The 20,525-nt window shown below is 35.1% G+C and overlaps 2 protein-coding genes across 3 annotated transcripts; both read left to right on the forward strand.

The window, feature by feature from the left end:
* The first annotated feature begins 465 nt into the window (after positions 1 to 465).
* On the forward strand, positions 466 to 10,315 carry LOC114261511 (nudix hydrolase 13, mitochondrial). Of its 2 annotated transcripts, none has more exons than XM_028201775.2 (5): positions 466 to 1,350; positions 7,245 to 7,359; positions 7,479 to 7,562; positions 9,428 to 9,577; positions 9,789 to 10,315. In XM_028201775.2, exons 1-5 carry the CDS (start codon positions 1,277 to 1,279, stop codon positions 10,032 to 10,034), a joined length of 669 nt encoding a protein of 222 aa, XP_028057576.2. In that variant the 5' UTR covers positions 466 to 1,276; the 3' UTR covers positions 10,035 to 10,315. The 2 variants fall into 2 exon arrangements, with proteins under 2 accessions (XP_028057576.2, XP_082727654.1); XM_082871528.1 differs by having other exon boundaries at positions 1,063 to 1,320.
* A 5,411-nt stretch (positions 10,316 to 15,726) lies between these two features.
* On the forward strand, positions 15,727 to 16,892 carry LOC114261490 (uncharacterized). The gene has a single exon (XM_028201757.2). The coding sequence runs from the start codon at positions 15,813 to 15,815 to the stop codon at positions 16,890 to 16,892; it is 1,080 nt and encodes a 359-aa protein (XP_028057558.2). The 5' UTR covers positions 15,727 to 15,812.
* The last annotated feature ends 3,633 nt before the right edge of the window (positions 16,893 to 20,525 follow it).

The raw sequence follows: 20,525 nt of genomic DNA on the forward strand, positions 1-20,525 counted from the left end.
AGCAGCAAAGTAAAGAAATCCATGTGCGGATGATAAAGATGAAAGAGACCATTTTGGTCTCAACTGATCTCCGAAATTCATTTAGGTGTCGTTTGGGAAGAGTTTATTTGGGTTCTTTTGTCTTTTTGAATTACAAAAGACAGAATAAGTTATTTGAGTCACAACAGACAAAACATCACATTTAATTCATAATCATTATATTTTTTTCTCTCAAAAAAATCAAAAAAATCAAAAAGTCCTTCTCAAACCAAGCTTTTGAATTCAAGTTCAAATAATCAAAAGAGTCAAAAAAAAAATTAAAAATCCAACCCCCCTCCCAAACGGAGACTTATGAGCTTAGCAATCAATCATTGACCCAAAGTAAACGCTAGCTTTTGGCAAATTGGCATTCACTCCCCACCACCATCCCATCCCATCCCATCTGTTATATTTAAATATAACGATATGCTGATCGTTGATGGTTTGGCTTGATAGCGAGTAACGACTGATGTAGATTTGTTTGCTGAAAATTTATACTACTAAAAATATAAAAAAAATTAGTAATGCAAACAAGTGTAAGTGTGTGTGCGTGTGTTTTTGGGTATGCTGCAGGGGTAGCTGTATTTGTAGTATAACTGAAATAGAAATAGTTAATTGTATTTTAGTTACAAATTAATACAACTTTGGTCTCAAAATTGTTATTTGTAGTTTTTTATTGACTCAAAATATTAATTTATTTTAAAAAATTAAAGACTAAAATAATTTGTATTTTTTATTTTGTCATTTTCTTTATATTTATTAATATTAATATTTTTGAAATATAATAATTGTTAATAATTTTGAAATGTAATAATTATACTAATAAAAACTAAATTTCTAAAAGAGACTAATATTTTGAAATGAAAGGAGTATTATTAATTATTGTTGAGTAATGTTATACAAATGGAATAATTATTTATTTTTTACAAGTTGATGTGTAATTATTATCAGTTAATTTTATTAAATATTAAAATATTATTAACATAAATTACTAAATTTGTTTGTGTAATGTTTTTATAAACAGGTAACATTTGATGGGATCCCATCCCGCTGGAAATTATTGGCCAATTCTTTCCATTTCTGTGTGTCCTAATTTTAGGATAGAATGTAAAGCCGGCCAATTTTGTTGCATAAAGTTGACATGGGTTGGGATTGATATATATGTAAAAAAATAAATAAAAAAGAGAAGATTCGTTTGAAAGCTTGCACACACAGAGAGAGAGAGAGAGAGAGGGTGGGGCTTAAAGTAATACTAGTAATGATGTTGTGTTCGCCGGCGAGAACAGGGAGACATCGGCAACGGTATATGGATGAATTTAGGCTGGTGGCTGGGTCTGTCACTCAGTCCTTCCTTCCTTCTACGTTTTCATATATACAAATTACAATACAATACATATTTATTTGTTTCACTCACCTTTTGGGTTTTCTTTATTTCGATATTTCTTTCCTACAAATTTTGCATCCATTTGCGGCTTTGTATATATATATATATGTTTCTGTAAAATAAATGATGTATTATTATTGATTGATGTATTGATATGTTTACAAAGAGATTTACACTCTCTTTATAGAGAGGAGAAAGCCAACATTGGGTGCCAATTGAGGCACCGAAAGCATAAAGCAAACTAAACATAATGATACCACTAGCATCACTAACATATAATACTAACATATTTTAACAGCCCCCCTCAAACTCAAGGAGGATAGGTACTAACCAACTTGAGTTTGGAGAGAGTAACAAAATAGAAAAATAAACTGATAAATAAAATAAAACAGGATAGGAGACATGGTATGGTCGTGTCAGACCGATGTAGCAGGCAGTTTATGGGGTCATGTCGGACCGTTGTAGCAGACAGTTTACGGGGTCATGTCGGACCGTTGTAGCAGACACTGTGTGGTCGTGTCAGACCGATGTAGAAGACAGTTTATGGGGTCATGTCGGACCGATGTAGAAGACAGTTTACGGGGTCATGTCGGACCGTAGTAGAAGCTGACCGGAATCAATGTCGGGACAGTTTATGGGGTCATGTCGGACCGATGTAGCAGGACAGTTTACGAGGTCATGTCGGACCGTTGTAGAAGCTGTGGTGGTGCACCGAGGAGGCGACTTAGGGAGTGCGCCATGAGCGACTTATACATGATACTGGTATAACCCCCCCTCAAACTCAAATAGGTGTGAAGAGAGAAACCTATTTGAGGTTGAAACAAAGGGATTGAGAAAGCTGACCGGTGTAGAAGACACTGTATGAGTGTGTATATAGGCTGCCCAAAAAAAAATATACATAGATGTAGATATCGAGCCCTCAAAAGTCGTGCCCTCAAAAGGTGTGCCCGCACCCTCAAAAGGCGTGCCATCAAAAGGCGTGCCCGAATGCATCAAAAGGCGTGCCATGAAAAGGCGTGCCAGTTTGTCGGCGAGAAGAGGCGCGCGATGCGCGTGGCTGCCTCTGTGTCATGGTCTTTATAAACCGAAGCGGAGGAGGCAGAAACTGAGACAGAAAAAACTGAGAGAAACCTCTGAAAAATTCTTCGTTTTGCTGAGAAAGAGAGGTCGTTTTGCTGAGATTGCTGAGAGAGATAGTCTGTAACACTCTGTTGTGAGAGATATTCTGTAACACTCTGTTGCCCAGAAAATGGCCTCTTCTTCCTCTTCTTCCCGTGGTCTGCTCACTCTCTTTCCCGAACTGAACGAGTCCACAAGAGAAATAACTGGTGCGGTGGCCAGTGAACCGCAACCAAACACCACTGGGTTTGCTCCGTTGAACTTTCCGATGCAGTCGGTGGAGCAAAAAATGGCAGTGCAAACGGATGTGGAGGCTAATCAGTATACGTTGAAGACATGTGTGGAGTCCATGACGGCGGTCACAAACTTGTCGCACCGGCTGCAGAGTAGGACAAATGAGGTGCAGCAATTAAACTCCCAGCTGGCTCTGCTCCAACGCATGTATAAGGATGCGCGAGCAGAGATAAGCGTGCTAAGGGCAGAAAACAAGGAGCTGAAGCGGAAGGCCACCGTGATGTTCCGATTTGGAGGGCCACCATATGCTGCAGTGGAGGAGCAGGGAGTAGTGATCGTGCCCAGTGGAGTGGGAAACACGGAGGCAGCACCGGCAAGGACTGTCCAGGACGGAGGCAAAAAGAAGAGACCGGCGGCAGAGTAGGGGAAGTGAGGTCGGTGGTAGGCCGTCTGCAGAAAAGAAAACAAATCTTTTGGTGTTTTTTTTTTTTTTTTTTTTTTTTTTTTTTTTTTTGGAAGAAATTGGTTTGTTTGTTTGTTTGTTTTTTTTTTTTTTTTTTTTTTTTGTGGAAAGAAAATAAAAGAAAATGTTGAAAAATCAGAAGTGATTGAAATGTACATAGATATATATATATATATATATGTAGAGAGATACATAAAACATAAAAGATAATGGAATAAATATATATACGAAAAAAAAAGAAAAAATGATGGGAGCATGGGCGGAGAGACATGCCCATGTGTTTTCAAACTGCCAAAAGGAAGAGAGAGAGAAAAGATAATGCAGTCTGCCCTGGCTTGGTGCTGGAGCCGACAGGATGATTCCGACTATGACATTCCAGCTGGGGTTTTGCTCACTTTTCGGTGGGACAATGATGAGAGTTTGTAAAATAAAATAAAATAAAATAAAATAAAAGTGCTGTGGTCTACTGAAAGAAAAGGGGACAAAATTTGGTGGATATGGTAGTGGATGATGGGTTGGAAAAAAGCACTGTTTGTGAGGCAATGAACAAAGAAGAGGTAGTGAAGAAGGTGGTGAAGACCAACGTGGAACGTTTGCTCGGCGTCGGAGGTCTGCAGAATCTCGGTGAACACGTTACAGCCGTGAGCCGACATCAAAGCCGTCATATGCATCTGACTCGGACCAGGAGTCGGAGCTTTGGCTTGAACCGACGGCAAGATCTTGCTGATCTGAATGACGGACATGTGTTACGGAACCTCACCCGACGATTGGATGAAGACGGCGTCGACGTTGCCGCCGTTATCCTGGGCTTCGAAGCCGACCTTACCGCCTTTGAGAGCCGTGATATGGACGAATCCAGAGGAGCCGGAAGCGGTGCCGAAGTAGTCCAAGAGAACGTGGCATATGGCCGTAAAGGCTCATCAACCTGAGGTGGCTAGGTTGTTGTTTACGCGGGCTGAAAGTGTATGAAGTTCAGGTGTTCCGAATCTGTTAGCCATCTTTGTTATTGGGTTGGCTTCATTCTTCACATACGGAGTGTCCCAGACCAACCCATCTGATGCTGCAGTGATGTGAGCTCTCAAGAACACCTTAAACCCACCCGAATGCATGGGGTGGTCCGACCCAGATCCATGCAACTGGAACCACGTTGTCTGCTCAGATGACAAACGGGTCACGCGGATCCAAATCGGGCACCAAAACCTCCAAGCGACGGGGGGCTGGGCTGTGTGACGAAGAAAGGAGGGTGAAAGAGATTTCCCTCGAACAGCAGCAGCGTCCATGGCAGTTGTGAAGAGATTGGCTTGCATGTGATGGAGAGATTTGCTTGCATCAGATGCATGTGTGTATGCGTGTGATCTCTTCATCTCCAAACCAGTTCATGCGAGAGAGAGAGAGAGACCAGGTGCAGAGAAGAGCTTAATTATGGAAGAAGGTATGTGTGAAAAAAAAAAAAAAAAAAAAAACAAGCAGACTAGGTTGAGGTCCGGCGGGCGGCCAAGGCGAGGTTGCCGCCCGCCGGTGAAGCGAAATTACTAGATTCTTAACCTTGCTCTGATACCATGTAAAATAAATGATGTATTATTATTGATTGATGTATTGATATGTTTACAAAGAGATTTACACTCTCTTTATAGAGAGGAGAAAGCCAACATTGGGTGCCAATTGAGGCACCGAAAGCATAAAGCAAACTAAACATAATGATACCACTAGCATCACTAACATATAATACTAACATATTTTAACAGTTTCTCCCCTGTCAGTTTCTCCTACGTTGTTGTCGTTTTTTTTTTTTTTGTTTGCTCTCCTTCTCCAGGTTTCTCTTTACTTTTCTTTTTAATCTTCTTCACTATGTGGGAATTGCAATTAATGGTTTGTTTTGTTATATCCTCAAGCTTGACATAAACTAATCAAGCTCTCCAGATGATGTGCTAGATCTCAAATATTACAGAATTAAGCTTCTGAAGCTGCTCAAGCATTTGGGGCATTTTCAGGCCCATTTGTGATATGGTTATCTCAATTATTATTATTATTATTATTATTATTATTATTATTATTATTATTAATATTATTATTATTATTGTTTTCTTGGAATAAATTTTGGTCTTTTATACAACATAAATGTAGCATATTAGTTGGATGTGGTGATAATATACATACATATGTCTGGGTCAAGAAGTGATAAGAAACAGTAATCCAAAACTCGGCCCTCTTCTCATGCCATCATGACCAGTAGTAAGTAGTTCACAGCAGATTTTGCATCAATTTTTGTTTTATTTTACTGTAAAATCTGATTCACAACAATCTATTACTTTCGTTTCTTCTTTACAAAGTTTGACGGAAAGGTGTGATTGATCTCAGAGATTAATAATGTAGGTCCACTGCCAACTTAGTGAAGGTGTTGACTTTCCTAAGCTAATTTTTTTGTCAAATTGCTGAAGAGAAGATACTATCATATTTCTTGTAAATGATTGAGGGTTGGTTATATTAAACAAGCATGAATTCAGGTGGCAAAAATAACAAGAATAATATTAGGAGTCATGAAAAAAAATCATGAAACGCATCATGAATATTTTTCATCCCTTGATTAGTATGTGGTGTTTTATTTTAAGTGTAATCTAAAGGTGGAGAATCTTTCATGATCATTTTCATGACATTTTTTTCATGATTCATAGCATGGGTTCATGGAACAACTCAGCATATACTGATTTGTGCTTATTCAATAAATTGGGATGAGTCTCTGACTCTCTCATTTCATTTGGAAACGTTTAAGGCCTTTGATTTAATTGAATGCCAGCCTACTAATTATTAGGAGACAAAAACTAATAAAGGGTCCAATTGTTTTGCCTGAAAAAAGGTCAGGAAATGAAATATCTCCATGCTAATTATTGATACTCCTCAATTCTCAACGATCATTGAGAATGCAACACTTTTAAGATTTAAGCTACACCACATATCTTGAGCTGAATGAAGCTGGTTCAGTTCACCTCATGTTTTGGAACCCAAATTCCATCAGTATAAGTGCAACATTGTTACTAGTGATGTTTGCATCCTGCTGTGGTACAAGAACAATATTAAGTTGTGGAAGGGGATACTTCTGTATGATTTTGAACAGCTGCTTTCTAATGCCAAGTGGAGCCTTTGCTGTGACACTAAAGTTCTTTATTATATTTTGTTCTGTTAACAGGTAATGTGTTAATAAAGGCAAAACATATTTAATATTACGCAAAATAAATAAGAGAAATTATAAGAGTCTAGTTTTAAATGTCAAGATTTAAAGCGTAGTATGTGAGAATGCTAGATTTGATGCCAATTTAAGCTTGACATATAGGACGGGTTACTAGATATGAAAAAATTAATATGCTAGATTTTCTCCCTGCTTTAGTTTCTGTTCTGTCACTTTTGAAGGCATGCCTTCAATGTTCCATTGGGAAGAATATATGGTTAACGATCGTCTTTCTTGAGCATAAATATAGGGCAGTCGTAAAATGCTAGCACTAGTCAGTGGCCATGTATGGTGAGAGATATAGAGAGAGTCAACGGTTGAATTAGCACTAGTCAGTCACCATATACATTTCTACATTTTGGAAAATATTCCTTTCAATACATTCTTGTCCTGAATTACATTTCTACCTTGAGAAGAAAATTGTGCTTCAGAGGAGCCTTTCTCTCATAAAGCCTGGTACAATTTAATTAAATGTAGTGGGTGGACCTTGATTTTAAAGTTCAAAATATGCTTTTAAGTGTTCATTGAGATTGTCAGTTTCCATTTGTGACGCTTTGGATCTTCTTCTTCTTCTTCTTCATCTTTTTGTTTTGTTGCTTTTTTGTTTTTTCTTTTTTGGGTATGGTTCATTCATGCAATATTAATGAGCTTTGGGGTTTAAATTGGACTACTGCTACTGCGAGTGCTTCACTATTAGACATACTCTTCATCCCATGCATTTCTTCTGTTAATGTGTTCACATTTTGCATTAATAGCTGAATTAATTTTCCTGGGTTATATTCCTTGTTTGGTGCAAAATTCAGGTGCATTCCTTTTAAGTTTGAGAAAGTTGTTCAGGATGACATTTGCGATTTAGAGAAGAGGTTACTTGTCCTCATGATTTCTTCACCAAATCGTGATGATCTTGTTTTTCCAAAGGTATATCTTGGTGCTTTTTTATTCAACATTTGAAGCAGAATATCGGGATCTATCGTTCTAAAACGAATGATGTGAGCTAAATATAAGTTTCGATTGTAATGCATTTATTTGATTGTCAGGGTGGATGGGAAGATGATGAGACCATTACTGAAGCTGCATGTCGAGAGGCCTTGGAGGAAGGAGGAGTGAAAGGAATACTTCGTGTAGGTTTCTAGTACCAGCTTGGTATAGGCGCAATAGCTTTTGTTCCCTTATGTCAATTATTGTTGAGAATGACATTTTTCTGCTTATATTTTGTTTACTGGAATTGCCTTATATTTTATTGCATTTTTTTGCTCATTTATGAAATGAAGCTTCAGAATTACTCTGCTGAAGATGCAGTATCTGCTAAAAGAAACTGGTATCTTGGTTAAAAGAACAATTACTTGTCAAATACTTTTCACTCAGGTTTGCACTATGTTATGCCTTCTGCTTTGGCTATAGGATACCTTAGTGCCTTAGTGCACCTTGAGCCTTTAACTGTTATAAAAGACGAATAATAGCAATGAACAAAGTTTTATTTGAATTTGCTCAGAACCCAACTTGTGATTTAAGAATTCTTGCCCTGAACACAATATTATTAATCCTGAACTTGTACTAGGCTCCATTTCCTTTTCTTTTTCCTTTTGAAGAGTGATAGAATTGTACCGCATTTGGATACAAATAATTCAGGGTATCATTGCAGGGTGTTGGACATATCAAGATATGCCAATTTATCAATTTTTGAATTGATTTGTTACTAGGAGTTTAATCTTTTTGCCAAACATGTAGGGATTTGACCCTGCAGCCACAACACTTGATTTGACCAATCCCACGAATGAAGGAACCAAACTCCTTTTTCTAAGTTGTTCCATTTGGTGTTTAAGGAGCTCCCCGTGCTGCAGGTACCACAGTGGCCCTATGTTGCTGGTGGATTAGTATATTCATCCTTTCCTAGGCTTCTAGTCCTTTCTTTAAGAGTGGCTCAAAACCTTAAAACTGGTGCCATGATGGTTATATTCGGTCAAGTGCATATATACTTGGTGAACCTGATTTATATGGAAATTTGCTATACAATGACCTAGTAGATTAATAATTCCACAAAGCCTTAAAGCCAGACTTTTTTCACTAGTCATTTCTGTTTGGGTCCATGTATGAATCAAATGGCACCATGAGATCATTTGACGGATGTCACCCTTGATGGCTGTCAGCCTGAATGCAGGGCCAGAGCTATGGCTTTTTTCTAGTGGAGGTAAAATCTTAGATAGAACTAAAATTTGAAAACCAAATAATAATAATCAGGAAATTGAACTAATAATAATCATGGATTGTGTGGGTTAGAAGAAATGCCATATTATAGGATTAGTTGGGCTAAAACAGACCAATGCTCTTTCTTTTTAATTAATTTATTTAATGCAGAAAGACAAAGGAAGAGAAAGAGATCAACAAATCAGTGGGGGCAACTGAGCATTTTTCGGTAATAAAACTTTTAATTAAAGAACAAACATCGGTTTTATAAAAAAATCGAGTGGGGCAAATTGCCTCACGTCTCAATGGCATTCGCCGTTGTTGTCTTTTACTGGAAGTAACTTTACTGTTTCTGTAAAGGATTAAATTAAACTAGTATGTTCATGAGCACACAGATCAATTTGATGATGTTGTGGAATAACCTTATGGTTGCAGTTACTTCAACTTTTTTTTGATTGAAACAGAAAAAAGCTTTTTGTAGTTTTCAGAGAGGAGCTCTTGCTCCAAAAGATGCTTTCATATACTAGGGTGGAATGTGGGTTTTATTCAAGTCTTTTATTTATTTTAGGAACTTAATTAAGGCTTGGTTTGGTAATGGTGGCAGCTTCACTTAATTCTGATTGGTATATCAACAAGTCCTAATATACATCTGGTAAATCTTATTTTATTTTTTTGGTAAAATAGGGGCTGAAGCCAAAGGAAAACTAACACTTGGTAATTTGATAGCATAGCATATTGCAAATAGTAGTTTTTCCCCTTATTATTGAGTAATATAATGAACCTGATTTTTCATGTGGTTTAGGAAGAACCTCTGGGAGATTGGGAGTTTAGAAGCAAGAGCAGTCAGAACAGCTGCAGCGTAGGAGGAGGTTGCAGAGGTTTTATGTTTGCCTTGGAGGTGACTGAAGAACTGGACTACTGGCCAGAGCAGGATATCTATGATAGGAAATGGGTCGGTAATAGTATCCTACAAATTTGAAGTGCTTGTTAATGAGATGAATATGATTTGTTTATCTATGCATGTGACATCCTTCTTTTGGTAAATCCATATCCTAAAAATTTGAAGTGTTTGTTTTCTTCACATCATTTTGTCTCATCATCAAATCTTATATCACTAATATGAGAAACTCTGCATTTAGAGCTTTGCTTGTCATGTATAACAGCTTACCATCGATGAAGCCTTCAAATTCTGCCGGTACGATTGGATGCGGGAAGCTCTTAAAAGACTCTTAATGGTTCTATCAGAGGGCAGTGGGACAGAAGAAACTGGGGAAGAGTTGGTGGAATTTTCTAGGTTGTCAGTTTCAGATGCTCAGGCTGATCAAACGCTATCACCTCTCTACTTTGGTAAGCCATCTGGTGTCCAACACCTTGATGAATCTTGTAGTAAATGTGCTGTTCTGGGTTAATTGGTCTTCCGTAGCCAAGTTGATCTGGGTGGGTTTTTAAGTGTCTGCTGTCCTTGATTGTTGGAATAGTGTTGAAGCTTGTTCTCAAATCTCTCCTCCTCTCTTTGTGACACTCTGTCATGTTAAAGAGTTTATGGTAGAGTTCTGTAACTAAAATCTGATTTGAATTCTGAAGTTGTACCTATGCACCTGTAAATGTCATTAAAATTATCATTCGTATTGATTGTTCAGAATGAATATTCAATTAGGTAATTAATCATGGTATCCATGTTGGTTTGAAATGAGTTGTTAGATGATATTTGTTTGCAGTATAGGAATGATGGTCTCAACTCAAGGGTTGAGCTTTAAGGTTGCTGTTTCTTGTTTTTGTCGTTTTTGTTTTTCAGAATATTTTGAAAACCCAAAATAAAACATGTTTGCCAACTGTTTTTTTTTTTGGGAAAAAAAGTGACAGAAATTTCCTACATTTTGTAAGGAAACAAAAAAAAAAAAAAAAAGGTAAAGAATTCCGAACGAGTTTCACATTCTCCCTCTTCCGTCCTGCAACTCCCCCCACCTCTGGTGACTCTTCCCCCATGACCCCTCCAGCAACTCTCCCTCTAATCTGTCGATAAGTCACAAGATGACTATTTGTGTATTATGTAATTCTGGACTCTATTTTTGTATGAGTATTGAAATATACACTCAACTCTACAATGTATTTCTACCTAATGATTATGAAAATAAATCAATTTAATATTGTATACTTGAGCAAAGAGGCTTAATTAATTCCGTTTTTATTATTTTTTATACCTATCAAAATAAATCAAATCGATATTGCATCTTGTGAATTATCTTTATTTGTAGAGCCTAGAAGAATATTTAAGTATTCAAAGTTGGAAAGATTGGTCATTTTAGTTCAATGTTAGAGTTAAACTAAGCACTCGTTTGGCGTAGCAAATTTTGGGGCTAAAAAATTAATAATATAAAATGCCACATCTAAATAATAATCATTTCATTTTTTCTTTCATAAAAGTCAAAAAAATCAAAAGGTCTATTTCAAATAAGACTTTTTAGCTCCAGGCTAAAATAATCAAAAAACCAACCTACATCTCAAAAGAACCCTAAGTAAATACACTGGCAATGAAAGTATAGTTGTAACATTTTCATGGATCAAGCCCCATTTTTGTCATACAACTTAAAACTAGGTAAAGAGGCATGATCTTAAATTATAAATTTATTATATTTACCAAAAAAATGCATACAAATTAAATTTTAGCTCATAACAGTAACTTACTTTCTAAATAAAAAATGCATACAAATTAAATTTTTGGTTACACCAGTAACTTAGATCTCATTTGGGGACTAAATATTTTAGCTAAAATGCTCAAAAGTTACTATAAGTTATCACACAACTCTTTTTATTTTTCTATACATTTTTTGTAAAAAGTTAAAAAATTACTAAAATAGTATGTTCTCAAATGAGGCTGTCTAAATAAATTATTATTATTGACAATTAGTTGGGAATTACAAAATAAATTTGTCATGTAAGTGGTTTAAATGTATTATAATATTTATTTAGCAAGAAATGGCTTCTTAAAATTAATTATCCAATGCATTGCATGAGTCCAACACTAGTTTTTAAGACTGCAAATTGTTTTGTTGATAAAATCTTTTGATGTGTTCCATAGATTTGTGATCAAGTGAGGGGGAAAAGAACATCATTACACGTTTGTTTTGCATTTCTTAGTTGACCACCATGTGCAAGGACCTACTTTCCTAAAAAAAACCATTGTTTATTTTAATTGTTATTAAAATTATTATAATTTTATTTGATAAGGTGATTGTTTTCTTGGAAAGAACATGCCTCTAAGTTCTACTCACATGGAACCCAACTTGCCTTTTTCTCTAGTTTTGGAGGCTTACGAGATTTCATACTAATTATGTGATACAAAGAATGCTCCAAGCTTTTGCAATATGAATACGAAAAAGAAAAAAAGTCATTTGCATGGAACTTAAAAACTTTAACAAAGTAATAAATAATAATCACAGAAAACGAAAACAAAGAAAAAAAACTTGGGTTTTGGTTAAAGGCAAGAAAGGCTTGTGGAACACATTATTGAATTTAACTTGAATTAAATTGGATGCACATGGCTGATATATAATGATATCCCTAACATTTCCACCCCAGTAATTACGAGACCCCCTTTTCGCCCCTCCTCTCTATTCCTTTTGTAATCTTCATTATCTATATAATTTTAAGTTCAAAATGGAACAATTTTTTAACATCATTTGGTCATAATTGTTCCCAATTGCTAGCCATTCAGATATCAATTTCAATTTCTTCATTCGTGTATGAACAATTTCTTCAAATACTTTTAGTTGTGAATATGCATGACACATGAACCTCAAACAATTTAAAGTTATATGATTTACATTCACCCACAAATTCATAGTTTTTTGGTTCTAGTTTTCATAAAATAATTTTCAGAAAATTTACTTTTTTATTTTTTGTATTTTAATATTTTCAATGATTTTTTTAATATTTTAAGCATTTTTTTTAAAAAAAATTAGACACACCTAACATAAATACAATTTAAAAGTATAATATTTCTGAAAAAAAATATTTAAAAAATTCACTAAATACCAAAAAATATTTTTAAAAAATGAAAAATCAGTACATTTTTCGTATTTTTGTGTATTTATTAATTTTGTAAAATATTTTTTCACAAATATTTTACTATTTAGATACAAGTTATTTTTTCACAAATAACTTAAAAAACTAAAAAATACGAAAAAAAAAAACTTAGTTTTCAAAAAGCTGAATTCAGAAAATTGAAACCAAACACACTGATTACTTTTAATGAAATTCCCCACAATTACTGCTGCATCTATGGACCATTAGTAACAACTTTTCCTTATGGATTGTTTGATGCTACCATCTTATCTATATCCATAGAACTGAATCATCTTAGTCACATTGGTGTCCTTTGATTTAAATTTTTTTCCCATCTAATTTATCTTGCAAAATTTTTGGGAAGATTGCAAATAAGGAGTATTGATATTTTTGCTAGTTTATATTATACAAAAGTGAGGTTTTAACAATAAAGGTTGAGATCTAAAGCGTCAACTAAATTTCTTAATTTTTTGGGCTAATTGAATTGGGGAATATATGTTTGTAGACCTGGATAGCCTTCTACCACGGATAGAGAGAAAGAAATGACTAATAATTTTTCATGGAAAAAAAGAGGGGAAACATGTGGATATTATTATTAAAGCAATTATGGAAGATGTTAGAGCCAGAATGAGTTCATGGAGAATGTAAAGAATGGCTTTTGAAAACAGGCAAACTTGTATTCTTTTGACTGGAATATATCTATGACCCATATATACTGAAACATTAATTAACTACTTATGTGTACTGATGATGCAGCCAAATTCTTGACGAGGAGAATGATTTTTCTACTATCTTGATTTGGGAGCTGAGGGATTGTGAATTCCTTAAAGATTTCCTAATTCATTGGTTGCTTAATTGTTGAATGAAGCTAATTTGAGTGTACGTATGCTGTTTGCTTGATGTTATCATATCAGGCTTGGTTTTGAAAATCTCCTGAGCTTCTGGGGAGTGCCTGTAACATTTTATTTTCTTTCTTTTAAAATTTTAAATTTGCATAATAATAGTAGTAATATGTGTATTAAATATAAAAGATAAAATAGAGGAAATAGGTTGGTGAAAGATAAAGCCCATATGGTAGTAATTGTGATGCTGATGGAGCTAATGATTGAGTGATCATCTGACTATCCTTCAGTAATCATGATTGGTTTGCATACATTAAGCAATCATAAGATGCATGTTAGTCTCTCCCTTCTTTTTTTTAGACAAATTACTTTTGGTTTGTGTAAAGTTCTTTAAAGGCATGCATGCTCCTAAATGCAGTACACTCTGCAAGAATGATCTTTTCTTTATGCACATCTACTCAATACAGTCAATGATTAGTATGTGATTCAAGTGCTCTCTCTCTCTTTCTCATGTGTAGAACAATGGATTGAATATGTTGATACAACTCAAAAAATAAGGTAATTAATAATTAATAAAAACACAAATGCTAATGACTAGTATTGATTCAATTGAGATAAGAGTGAAAAGTGTTTTCAAATTGATGAAAAATATCTTGTGCTTTTCTTATCTTTTTCTTGGTTAGTAATCTCTGACTTAGTCATTCTCATTCATTACTTTGATTAACTAGTGATTTGAATGGTCCTCATTTTAATTCAAAATATGTCACTTCTCATTAAGTAGTTAATTAAAGATTAAAAAAGTATTCTCAAGATCATTTAGAGTACAAATTAGACACACAAGGGGATGGATTTCACCATTTAAGACTATTAACTCTTCAAGGAATAAAACAGAGAAGAAAAAGAATAGTAGTTAAAATATATATAAGCTCATTTTACCGGTTTCTTTGTTACTAATTTTTTTGGTTTCAAAAAACTAGAATAGAATAACAAGTCATAGTTATTACTGAAGCAATTTTGACTGATGCAAATTAGTAGTCACCTTCTTCATCTTCTTTGAATTGGCGGCAGCTTCAACTTATTATTAAACAGAGAGAGAGAGAGTGAAAGGTACTAATTAGTGTATTAATATAGTTATGATATTATCATTTTAAAACTATGACCCCACTTATTATACAGATTATAAAAACTTCTAATGATAATACACACACATAAGCATTAACATGAAGTAATATACAGAGTCACTCTAACTCGAATAATGTTATATGTATCAATTAATGTGCACATTAGTGTACTAAAAGATTTGTATAGTTTTAGGTATTTGTAACTTGTATAATAAATGTGGTCAATTATAATATCATAACACTAATATATACACTTGTAACTGTTGTTTCTATTAATTAATGGAAATTATTGCACTAGTATTGAAGAATGAAGATTATGGTTATGAATCTTATGATTATGGCAATTAAGAAATGGTACCCACTAATAACATTACATAATGGAAATGATATAAAAACATAGCCCACTCTTGCTCATCAGTATATGTGATAAACAATATAATAAACAACAGCACATGAATAAGAATTTTTTGAGAAATTTGTATGTATAATTATATGGGAAATTATCAATAGCATTACATACCAACTGATGGAATTAATTAGGCGTAGGCCCACTGAGTATCTGATTACTCAGTGACTAGTTTTTATAATATATATTGGTGGGTGACATATATAATGCCTGATCAATTTATAAAAAATATAATAGTATAAAAATAATGATACAGAAAAATGCACATGTAGTGTTTATTACTTAAGTAATAAGGATTTGTTTTGCCAAACTCATAATCTTGATTTCAAGTCTTGTAGTTTTCTTTTTTACATGAATATTTTCCCACAAATGTGTCAACAACAGTATCAGCAGCGGCAGCGTTCACTTTATATATTAGAATGGATAGATAGATATACGTATTATTAAGGTTTTTTTTATAAAAGTAAAAAGCCTCATTATTGTTTAGGAAAAAAAGAAGACACTTGAGGCAGGGATACGGGTGCCATTTGAATTCCAGTATGAAATCCAGTTTATTTAAAGCAGCATTGGGCAACAATTGACTCAAGCAGAGAACAACTCTCTCTCTCTCTCGTCAGAAAATCTCACTTCTTATCAGCGGAGCAGGAGACAAAGATTGAAAGGCAGAGACAAGGAGAAGTCTTTCTAGTTCTTCCACCAAGCTATCTGTATATAAATATAAACAATATATATATATATATATATATCTCAATCATGGATTTCATCAACCACTCAAAAAAAGTAAACTCCCAATCATCGTCGTCAAAGAGCAGAAGAAAGAATCAGCAGCAGCAGCATGACCAACAGCAAGAAGAATCAAAGTCTTGGTGTGCAGGAGGAAGGTTTATCGGGGTTCGAAGAAGGCCATGGGGCAGATATGCAGCGGAGATAAGGGATCCATCCACTAAAGAAAGGCATTGGCTAGGCACTTTCGACACTGCAGAGGAAGCAGCACTCGCCTATGACACTGCCGCCCTCTCCATGCGTGGCTCTCTCGCTCGCACCAACTTTGTCTACTCCGACAACAACATCCCTATTCCTCCTCCCCCTCCTCCTCCTCCTGCAGCTTCCTCCGACCATGAATTGCTACACGACTTCTCTGCCGGCCTCTTCCTTGTGAATTCGCATCAAAACCAACAACACAATCAATTATTCTACTTTGGTTCAACTGGTCAGGAGGACCATGACCAAGACCACCACCGGCCTCTCAATGTCAGTCATTTTTCAAGTGGATTTTTCCCAGTTCCAGGAGACGAGTGGATTCAACGAAGGGTGAATGATGATGACAGTGATCATCAGCAGCAGCAACAGCAGCAAAGTATTATTATGCATGGTGGTACTGGTACTGGTACTGGTACTGGTACTGGTACTGGTACTGGTACTGCTGGTGGGTCATTGAAACACCAACAATACTTCTGTGATGATGAAGTGGACTTGCCACCATTGCCACCTGATATTTCGAGTTATTATTATGATGGTTCAAAGAGCGTCCAGCAGCAGCAGCAGCAGCAACTTTCCGAGGTGGGTCATGGTGCTGATGTATGGAAGGAGGACATGCTTTTTCTTGGTGAAGACAAGTTTTCTGTGGGGACTGGGACTGGGTCTGGGTCGTATTTGAGCGAGTTCTTGCAACAGCAAAGCACACTCCTTGGGAGGATGGAGCCAGTTTCTGATGGGTTATCATCATCACCATCTTCACTACCACTACTACTACCAGCTGATGAAGCTCATCATGGTTTTGACTTTGGCGGTTCTTCTTCTTCATCCTCATTTTCATCCACATACTTCTTCTGATCTAAATTGTTTAACGACTCCTTCCTTTTTCTTCTTTTTTTTTTTTTTTTCAATCTGTGTGTGTGTGTGTGTGTTGTGGTGGCGTTAATAAACGTAATTTGATAAGTATGAGCGTGTCTGTCGAGCTTCAGTTTGGGTCCAATGAGTCCCATATGTGTACATATTATCTGGTGGCCGTTTTGCTATGCTTTTTTTTGGACTATTGCAGCATGGCGGGAGCGATGTTGATGTTAGCGGTTGATTGATGGATCATTTTGGTTGTTTGTTTTGAGGTCAATTGTAATTTGTATGTATGTATCCATATCTATCTATTGTTGTTGGGCAAATTATGCGATCAATATTTTTTTTTTGTTTTTGGGGTTGGTAAAATCCCGGCCGAAGCTGAAAGAAAAAAATTACAGAGTAACACAACGAGAGGAACCAATTCCTAATATGTCACTTTCTAAAGCTATAGCCAAAACAGAGGGCTCATCTACCAAATATTCACTTACAACATCCGTACCAAGGGCCCCTTTTTGCAAGAATATTGGCACACACATTAGCTTCATGCCAGATTTGTTGCAGGTCGCACTCGCAATTCTTCTCCATGAGCTCTCAAATCTCTTGACAAATATTGACCTGAGGATGCATTGGATTTGCCTTTTGAAATGCTAAAATTGCTTCTACCGAATCAGACTCTATGATGACACGACATTTTCCCCCATCTGAATCAACCTTACCTTAATGCCTTCTTTAGTCTCTATCCGTTTATTCTTGGCTTCGTAAGTAATGTAATACCCTATACACATTTGGCTTTCTTCCCCTAATTGAGTGGCATTTTTTAGTTTATGATATGAATCAACCTTGGTGCTTTATATCCAATCTATTTCAAAATATTAATTCCTTATTTTATTTTTGCATTATTTTAAAATATTAATCCCTTTTAAAAAAAGAAAAAAGAAAAATTGTGATAAATCCACCTTAGAGAGTGCCTAAGGCATTAGATTTAATGAATATTTTTTGTTGGTGAAAAGTTTACGTTTTGTGAAATAATTTGATGAAATGTTTGGTAAGACATTTTATTTCCAATTTCACCCCTTGATTTTTTTTTATCTGTTTGACTTTTTGTTGACTATCAGTTCAATTTTTTTTATCTGTTCAATTTTTTACCTATCTGTTCAAATTCTATGAGTTTTTCTATGTTCTTATTTGTCAAAACAATATCTATTGAAAAATATTATCTATTCAATTTTTTTTTTTTTTTTATCTATTCATTCCCCATCATCTATCTGTGTCACTAAATACAAAAAAACAACAAAACAGTGCATCAAAAAAACAATTATCTATGCAAATTAGAGAGAGAAGAGAGAAATTATATGTTCAATCAAACACACATATTAGATCCAAACAATACCCCTGGATCAAATTAGATCCAATCAAACAAAGTTACACAGATTACATGAATTATTTGTTCCATTAAAGGCCTAACACATATTCACTCTTAAAATTCTTTTATCTGTTTATTGATTAAAGAACACAAGACCAAATTAAATCTATCTATCAAAAACAACAACAACAATAACAAAGAAAAAAAAATACAAATCATCATCAACAAGAAGAAGCAGCCAGATCACACAAAAAAATTCAAACCAGAAACAAATCTAAACAGATAACCACGATCATCACAAACAGAGAAATCTCTCTCATCACTCTTCTTCTCCAGATCTGACTTCAGATGATGTAGAACAAATAGCCGAAGACTTCTTAGAACAATTGGACCGACAAAAGGCAAGAAAGATGTAGAACAAAATTCTATAATTTTTATATTTCTTAATTTTATTATTTTGGAATTAGATTTTGACTAGGATTTTAAATAGTTTAGAATTTTAGTCTCTTTGTTTTCCTAATTTGTGCTGATTTAAGTTTCCTAGTTTCTTATTCTCTTAGGTTTCTTAATTTGTATTGATTTAAGCTTTCTAGTTTATTTTAGAATTATTTTTCCTACAAGTATTAGGTTTAGTTTATTATAAATAAGCGTACAAGCATATGTAATTCATTCATTCAATCAATAATATTTTAAAGAGTTTTTTTTCTATCTTCCTTGTAGATTCAAGGGTGTTCTTGTAGATTCAAGAATTCTCGTCTATTATAAAGATATTTAGTCTCGTGTGATTTATTTCGTCGCGTTAAGTGGTATCAGAGCAAGGAGTCACCTGGCTCAATGGCACAAGACAGAGTAGATCATGCAAACCTTACTGGCAGTGATCATGGAGTTGAGGCCTTATGGATAGCATATGAGAAACAGCAAGAGTAGTTGAACGAAATTCGTGATCTGCTAATTGGCCTGAATCTCAATGCCAACAACAAGCCACCAGTGGTTGATAAGGTCCGTACTGAGGGAGTTGCCCAAGGCCAACCTATTAACCAGAACAAAGTGCACACCAAAGGATTCGCCTGAGGTTAACCTATTTATAGTGCTCCTAGACGTCCCTTTCGTTGTCTATCTGATAGTGAGGAGGAGTCTGAACTAGAGTTTGAACCACTTCCAGCCAACTATCAACCCAGAAAGCAACAACAACAAGGGTTCAATGAGTACCGAATAAAGATAGATCTTCCACAATTGAATGGAAATCTGCATATTGAGGATTTTCTTGACTGGCTTTTAGAGGTGGAGCGATTTTTCAAGATGATGGATGTTCTAGAATAAAAAATGGTAAAATTGGTGACATACAAACTAAAAGGAAGTGCTGCGGTAGGGTGGGATCAATTGCCAGAAAGCCAGTCAAGAAAATCCTCAATATGCAGATTTCCATTGAACTAAAGAAGATCTATCTTCATTCGGTACTCATCGAACCCTTGTTATTGTTGCTTTCTGGGTTGATAGTTGGCTGGAAGTGGTTCAAACTCTAGTTTAGACTCCTCCTCACTATCAGATGGACAACGAAAGGGACGTCTAAGAGCATTCTGAACAGGTTGACCATGGGCGAATCCTTCGGTGCACACTCTGTTCTGGTTAACAGGTCGGCCTTGGGGAACTCCCTCAGCACAGACCCTATCAACCATTGGTGGCATGTTGTTGGCATTGAGATTCAGGCCAATAAGTAGATCATGAATTTTGTTCAACTGCTTTTGTTGTTTCTCATATGCTAACCATAAGGCCTCGACCCTACGATCACTGCCAGTAGGGTTTGCATGATCTACTTTGTCTTGTGCCATTGAGCCAGATGACTCATTGCTTTGATACCACTTAACGCAACGAAATAAATCACATGAGACTATGTATTGTTCTAGTAGACGAGAATTCTTGAATCAACAAGAACACCCTTGAATCCACAAGGAAGATAGAAAAAAACTCTTTAAAATATTATTGATTGAATAAATGAATTACATATACTTGTAGGCTTATTTATAATAAACTAAACCTAATACTTGTAAGAAAAGTAATTCTAAAATAAATTATGAAATTTAAATCAACACAAATTAAGAAAACTAAGAGAATAGGAAACTAGAAAACTTAAATATTTATAATAAACTAAACCTAATACTTGTAGGAAAAGTAATTCTAAAATAAATTAAGAAATTTAAATCAACACAAATTAAGAAACCTAAGATAATAGAAAACTAGGAAACTTAAATCAACACAAATTAAGAAAC

Source organism: Camellia sinensis, chromosome 5 (genome assembly GCF_055761805.1).
Source record: "Camellia sinensis isolate YWXY chromosome 5, ASM5576180v1, whole genome shotgun sequence".
In the NCBI taxonomy this organism is placed as follows: Eukaryota; Viridiplantae; Streptophyta; class Magnoliopsida; order Ericales; family Theaceae; genus Camellia; species Camellia sinensis.